At 37.8% G+C, this 10,060-nt stretch overlaps 1 protein-coding gene across 1 annotated transcript in view; it reads left to right on the top strand.

The window, feature by feature from the left end:
- The first annotated feature begins 1,534 nt into the window (after nt 1-1,534).
- The window catches only part of LOC102875126 (serpin B6-like), a 17,958-nt gene continuing 9,432 nt past the window's right edge, over nt 1,535-10,060 (top strand). Inside the window, exons 1-3 of the mRNA XM_006888712.1 lie at nt 1,535-1,708; nt 2,226-2,375; nt 9,158-9,275. Coding sequence (XP_006888774.1) covers nt 1,544-1,708; nt 2,226-2,375; nt 9,158-9,275 — 433 coding nt within the window. The 5' untranslated portion in view covers nt 1,535-1,543. The remainder of the gene's footprint in view (nt 1,709-2,225; nt 2,376-9,157; nt 9,276-10,060) is intronic.

Genomic DNA, 10,060 nt, shown 5'->3' with positions numbered 1-10,060 from the left:
GATAAAAATAATGCCCTAAAATATAATACTTTTAGACTATTCTCTCCCCCATAGACTTCAATGCGTGTTTTATTCTTGAGTATTAGAAACCAAGTGTCTAGAATCTCACAGCTAGATGTATAAATCCTGTCTCCCCCAATTAAGTCAGGTGTTTTTCTTGAATGGTGTTTTTCTTTGTTTTACCCAGTTTCCTATTAAAATAAAAAGAGAGAGAAGAAGAATATTGAGACTGCTGTATGATGAGGCACCTTTTATCTTTTGGCGTGAAGTTTCCTTTATATAATAAAACAGATATACCTGATTTTATGTTGTTAGGTGCATTGCAACTGACTATCTATCACTCACAGAAACTTGGGGCATAACAAAACAAAACATTGTCTGGTCCTGTGCCATCCTCACAGCAGTTGCTCTGTTTGAGCCCACCATTGACAGCCATTGTGCTAAGGTATCTTGTTGAGCATCATCTTCTTTTTTAATCTTCTTTTTTCATAGAACCTTTACTTTACATGATGTCCTTCTTCAGGAACTGGTCTGTCTTATTAATATGTCTGAAGTCCGAAGTCAGAAAAGAAGTGTTGCCAGCTTTGCTTCGAAGGAGAATTTTGGTTGTCTCTAGCAAGCAATGAAAGATTATCAACCAGACAGCAGGGAGATAAAAGTAGCTTATAATAGGAATGATAGGTGATTGAGATTTGGTTTCTGTAGAAGACAGAATAGTATTTGAAGTAAAGGAGCTGTCATTCCTTTTGGAAGATCTGGGAAGAATCTGTTTCCTTCTCTTTTCCAACTTACAGACCTTCATTCCCTGACTCTTCTTTTTCAATCTTCACAGTTACCAGTTGACATTGTGCTTTTTTTTTTTTCTAACGTCAGCCCTTTCTTTGCCTCCTTTTTAAAAGTTCCTATGTGATTTTATGTAGTGTTCATTGCAGTAATAAAACATGGTCTCATCTCAAGGTCTTTTTCTTAATTCCATATCTTTGATCATATAAAATTTCTGAGATTAAGACTTCAGGCATCTTTGTGGCTATTCAGCTGAACATAGTTCTAAATAGAATTGCATACTTGGTAAAGAAAGGATTTTTAGTTGTCTTCTCCCATGTCTTTAATTCTATCCTACTTCATAATTATATATTTACTTGCTTCCCATTTTCTGTGTACTGTGGTTCCCAAGCATGCCTTGCATGAGTGAGTCATTATATGCAAAACTTACAAATACCTTTTCTATTAAACCCTAAGTAGTAACTGAAGCAAATTGTGGCATGTGTCTTTTTCTATGCTCATAAACAAGTAATCTGTTATAATCTTCTGCTTTATTATTTTATAAAAGAAAAATTATATCTTATTATAAATACTTTGATTCACCATTTTTAACTAATGTTAGAGGCACCCAAAATAACCTTGAATTTTGATGGCTCTATCAAGATTTGTGCTCTTTCAGATATTAATTCATTAAACGCTTAGCAGAGTGAACTACATAGATATAGAAGCCTATGTCTACATTGTACTGATTTTTAAATCCATCTTTTTTAGATCCACCATTATGGGTACACTGTCAGAAGCAAATGGTACCTTTGCCTTGAATCTCTTGAAAAAGTTGGGTGAAAATAACTCGAACAACTTGTTTTTTTCACCCATGAATATCTCATGTGCCCTTGCTATGGTCTTCATGGGAGCCAAGGGGAACACTGCCACCCAGATGTCCCAGGTACTGAAAATAACTTCAAAGAAATAGTAAATGATCTTACATTGTCAATTGAGCTGATTTTTCACATTTCAAACCTTAAAAGTATCACTCTTGCTAAATATCTCGACTCAGGTCTCAGTAATGTGGAGGGGGAGTTGATAGGGAAGGGCATGTTCTCAGTGTCGGCCACCCTGTGGTCACTGTATCTTTCATTTGTTTGGGACAGAGAACTGAGTACTTTATTCAGAAGTCCACTTAAATGGACTAATTTTTTTTAAGGTTCAATAGAATCTGTAAAAAAAAAAATCATAGTTTCACTTGACTGCCAACCAAAAGGTCAACGGTTCTTACACATCAGTTGGTCCATGGCAGAAAGTTTTAGTGATCTGTCGCCATAAAGATTTATGACCTTGGGGAAACACATGGGGCAGTCTCTTTCTTACAGGGTTATTTTTAATAAGAATTGACGTCAGTGAGGTGGATCTATAAAGTTCTCAGTGCTCAGTTTGGTGCTGAACTCATCTCTGTTTGATTTCAGGCATTGTCTTTAGATAAAAGCAGAGCTGGAGATGAAGATATTCACCAAGGTTTCCAGTTACTTCTCACTGAAGTTAACAAAACTGACACTCAGTACCTGCTCAAAACAGCCAACAGGCTCTTTGGAGACAAGACATGTGATTTCCTCTCTGTACGTCATACTCAATTGTTTTCCACTAAGGCCGTGAAGAAAGCAAGGTGGTGGGTTGGAAGAGAGTATAGTTGAGAGATCAGAGTATGGGCTCAGATATTGTATAGGTGGTGTGTGTCCACACAGTCCTTTTCTCTGCAACTATGTCTTAACTTGCTGAATGAACCTTATAAGAAATACTGTAAATTTTGAGCAGTTTACTTGAAAGAGTGTTTACAAAAGAGCTTAGTTGGAAAACAGTATAATTGCAGCTAAACTGGCTAAAAGAGATTTCCCTCCACACACAATTTTGGGGTTCATTAGAGAAGTAATCCCCAGTGAGATTCATATTAGTATGCATGGCTAGTTCAACATAAAAATGGTCAGTAAACTCACCATAAAAATAAAATAAAGGAACTCCATGGCATGTCTATTAATACAGAAAAGACAGTTGACTGAATTCAACATCCTTTTCTAAATAGTAATATTCAACAAAATGGGGGAAAATTCCTCAGCATAATTAAAAATATATCTCCAAAACCAATGGCTAACATCATTATCAACGGAGAGACTGAAGACATTCATCTTTCAATTGGAACCAGACAAAAATGTTCTTAATCACCACTCACTTTTAATATTGTATTGGATGTCCTAGCCAGAGCAGTAAGTTAAGGAAAAAAAAGACATCCAAATTAAAAAGAGAAATTAAATTTATCTCTGCAGAAAATATGATCCTATATATGAAAAAAATCCCATGGATTCAGCAAGAAAGTTTCTGAATCTAGTTGAATGAGTCAGCAAAATGACAAAGCACAGGGTAAACATACAAAAATTAAGGGAATTTATCTATAATAACATTCTAACACAATATTTCTCAATCTGTGAAAGTAAATCTATCTGCGTTAGCATAACTGATCTTTGACAAAGAGAGAAGTTCCATTAAATGGGGAAATGATAGTTTATTTAACATTATGCTGCTGGAAAAAATGGATAGCTATTTGAAAAAATTGAAACAAGATCTATGTCTTATATACAAAATTAACTTAAGATATAAAATTTAAAACTACAAAGATCATAAAAAATTTGAGCAAGTTTAGAAACCCTATTTGGTGCCATAAATAGTCTATCAAATAAAAGAAAAGATGTTCTGTCAACAAGGAATCAACTATATGATTGATACTTTCCAAAAATTAAATCCTATGTGCATCAAAAGAGTTCTCTGAAAAAGCAAAACAGATTGAAAAAATATTCATCTCTAAAATTTACAGGACACTCCAATAGCTTAACAAGAAAAAGAAAAGTAGCCCAGTTAAAAAATGGGCAGAGGACATGAAAAGACGCCAGAGAAGACAGTTAGGTGACCAACCAGCACATAAAATGCTCAAGATCACTAGCTATTAAAATATGTAACTCAAAACAATAAACTATCACCTCATCCCAGCAATAACAATGTTCAATAAGACAATAACAACAATTGCTGGCAAGAGTGTAATGAGATTAGAACTCTCCTGCACTACCGTGGAACTGTAAAATGGTGCAACCACTATGGAAAGAACTTTGGTAATTCCTTTAAAAAGTTGAAAGTAAAAACATCATTTGATTCTAAAGGCATATATCCTTAAAAAATGTGAGCCATAACAAGAATAATTATATGTTTATTGTGGCATTATTCATAATAGCAAAAATGAAAACAACTTAAGTATCTTATCTAACAGACAATGAATGCTTAAAGAAACTCTGGTAGATTCATTCAATAGAGTACTTTGAAACACTAAAGAATAATAAAGAATTCTGAAACACTACACAGTATAGGTGAATGTAGATGTAAAAAGAGCAAGAACCACATAGGGAGTGCCATATCTGACCTCTTTTTTATATCACAGGGGCAATCTATCTCCACCCACCGCATCGATAGCACAAAATCAATTTCCAAAAGGTCAGACATGTTCTTTATGCTCCTATGTGTCTTTCTACTATTCATCTCAACACCAGTCTTACTGGTTTGTTGTGTCCAAATTCAGATGTGATAGCTTAAAGGCCACACAGAACCATACTGGGGGAGTCAAAAGATTATAATTCAGGTTAAAAACTAGAATACAGTCAAGGCAGATCCCAAAATGTGCACACAGGCACCTCAGCTTCAGTGTTTCCAAGTTCTTAGTCCTGCCAATATTGGCTTCCCTCCCCTACTTGCCCAACAAAGTCCCCAGTCCTGCCAATATTGGCTTTCCACTCAGTTGTCCAGCCAAGTTCTCAGTCTTGCTACTATTGGTTGTACCTCCTCCCAAAGTCCCATTTCACATTAATTTTTCAGTTCAGCCACTGCTGCTGCTGCTGTTCCAAAAAATGTCTGACATTTCATCCAGTTGTGGGATGTCTGTCTCTCCTCTCTGGCTGGGGTAATAATTCTCTTTTCTACTGGTGGAAGATATTTTTATTCTCTGCAACTAGACCTCTTCAATTTATTGGCAAGCCACATCAGTCTTCTTATAGATTGTTGAGACACACCAATCACCTTGGGAATGATAGAGAGCTGATCTCCTCTGGTGAATAAACCAGCACACTCTATTTGCAAAGTCCCACCCACCCACATAGGCCAATTATCCATATTTGAATAATGCTGGAAAAGCCATATTGAAAGATAAACTCCATATAGAGAACCTTATCCTTACAGAAATAAGCTAGTCACAGAAGGAAAATATAGTTTAAGGACAGTATTTAGTAAAAGCTAAAGGAGGGCTTACACAAACTTTCATTTTTGGGTGGTTACAAAGGATGGGAAAGAAAGGAAGCAGGGTGGAGAAAGAAATGATAAATAGACACTAAACAACAATTTGGGTGAAAGGAAAAGCAATACACAATAAGGGCATGATTGAAACAATACTGATAAATAAAGGGAAGAGAGTACACACGAAATACAGTTAGCAGCAGATATATATAGGCAGACTGCAAAACTCAAGCTCATTGCCATTGAGTCAGCACTGACTCAGAGCTAAAGAGTTTCAAACTCTAGTGTGTTTCTGTGGCGGTAAATTATAAAGGAAGAAATTGCCTATTTTTCTTCAGTATAGTAATTGGCAGATTGAAACCAGAGAAAAGTGCCATCTTTGGGTAAAGGATTATGCTACCTGACAGGCAAGACTCATAGCTATTAATGGAAATAAGAATTATAAGGAGGGTGTGGGAAAACTGCCATTACACTTTAGGTATCATAATGAATGTTGTGGAAGAAAAAAGATGTGCCAACTCAATGAATCTGCATCAGTGTGTATTAGTGCCCTTTGTAACACATATTTTTTTATATATTGTTGTTGTTAAGTGCCGTTGAGTCACAGGCTATGGGAAGCCAAACTTTATACTTTATATTATATGAAAACCCTTGTTCAGGAATTGAAGGAATTACAGATTTATAAGTTAGGATTTCTCTTGTGGCAGATCCTAGAAAATGAGCTGTTTGCTTCCCTGCAGACAGGAGACAGCAAGGGCCCCCTACAGAGGGAGTGTTACTTCCTGAGCTAGAGTTCACCCTGAGGCATCAAGGTTAATAGTTAAGGGTAAACCAAATTCTTGCATTTGTGAACCCCTCCTTCCTGAGTCAAGCAGAAGGTTTTCAATAGAAAGAGCTTGGCTTCATTTGCATTGAATTCTCTTTGTGATTTACTTCCTGATAATTTTCAATAAAGATACAGAGAAGCTTGGCTTGGGGTCTTCAGTGGAGAACTACTGGCCCCCTGTTTTATGCTCTCTGCTCTATCTCAAAAAAAAAAAAAAAAAAAAAAGATCTATCTATGCTCTGAGTCCTTAACCAAGTCCAGATTTTCCATGCTATGTGAGATAGAGTGGGGTTCTTGATATCTTTTTTAGGTACAGAGAACTGCCTAAAGTGCAGGTTGGATTTAGAAGAGGCCATGGCAGAGGGATATCATAGCTAAATGTCAGATGGAGCTTGGCTGAAAGCAGAGAGTACCAGAGGAATGTCTATCTGTGTTTCATTGACAATGCAAAGGCATTTGATTGTGTGAATCACAGCAAACTGTGGTTGACTCTGAGAAAAACGAGAATCCTAGAACACTTGATTGTACTTATGTGAAACCTATATTTGGACCAGGAGGCAGTCATCAGAACAAAACAAGGAAACACTACATGGTTCAAAATTGAGAAGGGTGTGCATCAAGGATGTATCCTATCTCCACACTTTTTACATCTATATGCAGAACAGATTATCTGGGAGTCTGGGCTCAATGAGGAGAACTGTGGCATCAAGATTGGAGGTAGATTCAACAATCAGCGTTATGCAGATGACACAATCTTACTTGCTGAAACTGAGGAGGTCCTGAAGCACTTGTTGCAGAAGGTCAAGGACTGCAGCCTTAAATATGGATTGAAGCTCTACATCAAGAAAACAAAGATTCTCACTACTGAGCCAATTGGAAGCATCATGATGGTTGAAGAGATTGAGATTGTTGACAGCTTCAGTTTGATAGACTCTACAGTCAACGGTCTTGGTACCAGAAGCCAGGAAATTAAAAGACTAATTGCATTGGGAAAGTCTGCTGTCAGAGACCTCTCTAAAGTACTGAAGAGCAATAATGTCAATCTGGAAACTAAGGTGCGCCTGATACAGGGCATGCTCTTTGCAATTACTTGCTATGCATCAGAGAGCTGGACAATACTAGGGATGATAGAAGGAAAGTTGATGCCTTTAAGCTTTGGGGCTGGAGAAGGGTATTGAATATATCATGGACTGCTAGGATAACAAACAAGTTCATCCTGGAAAGAGTAAATCTAGGCTGCTCCTTGGAGGCAAGGATTCTGAAGCCCTGTCTCACATACTTTGAACATGTTACAAGGTGGGATGAGTCCTTGGAGAGGGACATCATGCTTGGTGGGGGCAGTACAAGAGAGGAAAACCCTTGATGAGATGGACTGATTTAATTACTGGAATAATGGGGATAGGCATGTTGGAGACAATAATATTGGCAAGGAATAGAGCAGGGTTTAGGGCTATTGTACTTAGGGTTGCTATGAGTCACAGGTGACTTGATGGCACATAACAACAACAACAACAACAACTTTATATTTGAGCACTGTGTGTGCATCTGTAGCACTCTAGTTGGCAGCTAGTGTTCTTCATTCAGGAGAAAGTCTTCATGGTAGCCTACCAGTTATATATGAAGTTGCCAGTTTTCAGCAGTAAGAAATTGGCAAAGAACAAGGCTGCAGAAATTAATGGCATATCATTAACAAACAGACACTGCCCTGGATGCGCTCACCAAATTGTGTCAAGAAATCTGGAGATTAATCATCTGGCCAACTGACTTGATCCATATTTGTTCCTGTTCCAAAAAAAGGTTATCTTACAGAGTGTGGAAATTATCAAACAATATCATTAATATCACATGCAAATAAGATCTTGTTGAAAATTATCCAAAAACACTGGAACAGCACATCAATAGAGAACTGCCAGATGTGCAGACTGTGTATAGATGAGGCCGTGGCTCTAGGGATATTATAACCAATGTTAGATGGATATTGGCTGAAAGCAGAGAGTACCAGAGGAATGTCTGTCTGTGTTTCATTGACTATGCAAAGGCATTTGACTGTGTGGATGGCAGCAAATTGTGGATAACCTTGAGAAGAATGGGAATCCCAGAGCACTTGGTTGTGCTTATGTGAAACCTGTATTGGACCAGGAGGCAGTAGTCAGAACAGAGCAAGGAAACACTGCATGGTTCAAAACCAGGAAAGGTGTACACCAGGGATGCATCCTATCTCCATACTTTTTCAGTCTATAAATGAAACAGATCATCTGGGAGGCTGGGCTCTATGAGGAGGAATGCAGCATCAGGATTAGAAAATAACTCATTAACAACCTGCCCTATGCAGATGACACAACCTTGCTTGCTGAAACTGAAGAGGACCTGAGACATTTGCAGCAGAAGATCAAGGACTGCAGTCTTCAATATGGATTGAAACTCAACATCAGGAAAATAAAGATTCTCACCACTGGGCAAATTGCCAGCATCATGATAGTGAAGACATTGAGACTATTAATAGCTTCAGTTTGCTTGACTCTATAACACTCTTGGTTCCAGCAGCCAAGAAATCAAAAGACAAATTGCATTGGGAAAATCTCCTGTCAGGGACCTCTCCAAATGTTCTAAAGAGGAATGACGTCAGTCTAGAGACTGAAGTGTGCCAGATCCAGCCCATGGTCTTCACAATTACTTCCTATGCATCAGAGAGCTGGACAATGACTAAAGAAGAAGAATTTATGCCTTTGAGCTGTGATGGTAGAGAAGAGTATTGAATATACCAAGCACAGCTAGGAGAACAAACTGGTTTGTCTGAGAGAGGCTGAAATCAGGCTGCTCTTTGGAGCCAAGGATTTTGAAGCTCCATCTGACATACTTTGGGCTTGTTGCAAGAAGGGACCAATCCTTGTAGAGGGACATCATGCTTGGGAGGGTGGAGGGATGGCACAAGAGAGGAAGACCCTGGATGAGACAGATTGATTCAGTGAGTTGGTTAATGAAGTAGGTGTGTTAGGAACAATACAATAAGGTTGGCACAAGATAAAGCAGAGTTCAGGTTCAGGGTGCTGTTGTACATAGGGTCACCATGAGTCACAAGTGACTTGATGCGACATAGAACAACAATAACAAAAACAACAACTTTTGAGTGATGTGATTAAGTTTAAAAATTTATTATCTTGTTTGACAAAATGAAGAAGAAAACACTTTGTGGTAATTGTGTAATTTTGTTCGTAGTTTTGCAATAATTTTTTTCCGCCTTTGTCCTAGTCTTTTAAAGATTCTTGCCACAAATTTTACCAAGCAGAGATGGAAGAACTTGACTTCATTAGTGGTACAGAGACATCCAGAAAGCACATAAATGCTTGGGTAGCCCAAAAGACAGAAGGTAGAAATATTTTATTATTTGTTTTAATTTTATCTTAATTAGTTGTACCTTTCCAAATCTGTTAAATGACTATTTTTCGAAAATATTAAAAATTCTGTTTCTGAAATATTGTCAACATAGGATGTTTTCTTTTGCTTTTCTCTGTGCTCATGAAAGTATCTGTTGTATCTGTCAACATTTGGTACCCCTTTTCCAGAATAATTCACATTTTGTTTCTTTGCTGTTAATGTTTTAGTTACCTATTGTTGTTGTGTACTATCAAGTTGGAGCTAACTCATAGCTTACCCTTCAGAGGGTTTTCAGAGGCAATTTATCACACAGGAGGAGATTGTCCATCTGTCTCCTACAGAGCCTCTGGTGGATTTGAACAACATGACGTTGGGATTGCAATGAAGTTTCTTACCAGTTTACCTAGTGGTACAGAAATACAAGGTGCACAAAAGGTTTGCTCTGACCTACTAACCTAAAGAATGATGGCTTGAACCCACCCAGCAGTGCCCTGGAAGACAGGCCTGATGATCTTCTGTTAAAGATTGAAGCCAAGAAAAACTATGGGAGCACTCATGGGGTTGCCGTGAGTCAGAATCATTTTTTTGTTGTTGTTGTTGTTTTTTTTTTAGAACATAATTCACTTTATTTGTTATAGAAAATCCACTAGGTGGTGGCCACAGCTGGAGCCTGAGTCCTCTGCACGGAGACTCTGGTGTGAGTCTTCACAAGATGATCTGTGAATTCCTGGTAGGGAGACTTCGTGAACACCGTCTCTTTCCAGAGATCTGGGGTCA

The sequence above is a fragment of the Elephantulus edwardii genome, unplaced genomic scaffold (genome assembly GCF_000299155.1).
Source record: "Elephantulus edwardii isolate Elephantulus edwardi_28Jun2011 unplaced genomic scaffold, EleEdw1.0 scaffold00071, whole genome shotgun sequence".
NCBI classification, from domain to species: Eukaryota; Metazoa; Chordata; class Mammalia; order Macroscelidea; family Macroscelididae; genus Elephantulus; species Elephantulus edwardii.
Note: the sequence above shows the minus strand (reverse complement) of the source record. Positions and strands in the feature narration are given on the sequence as shown.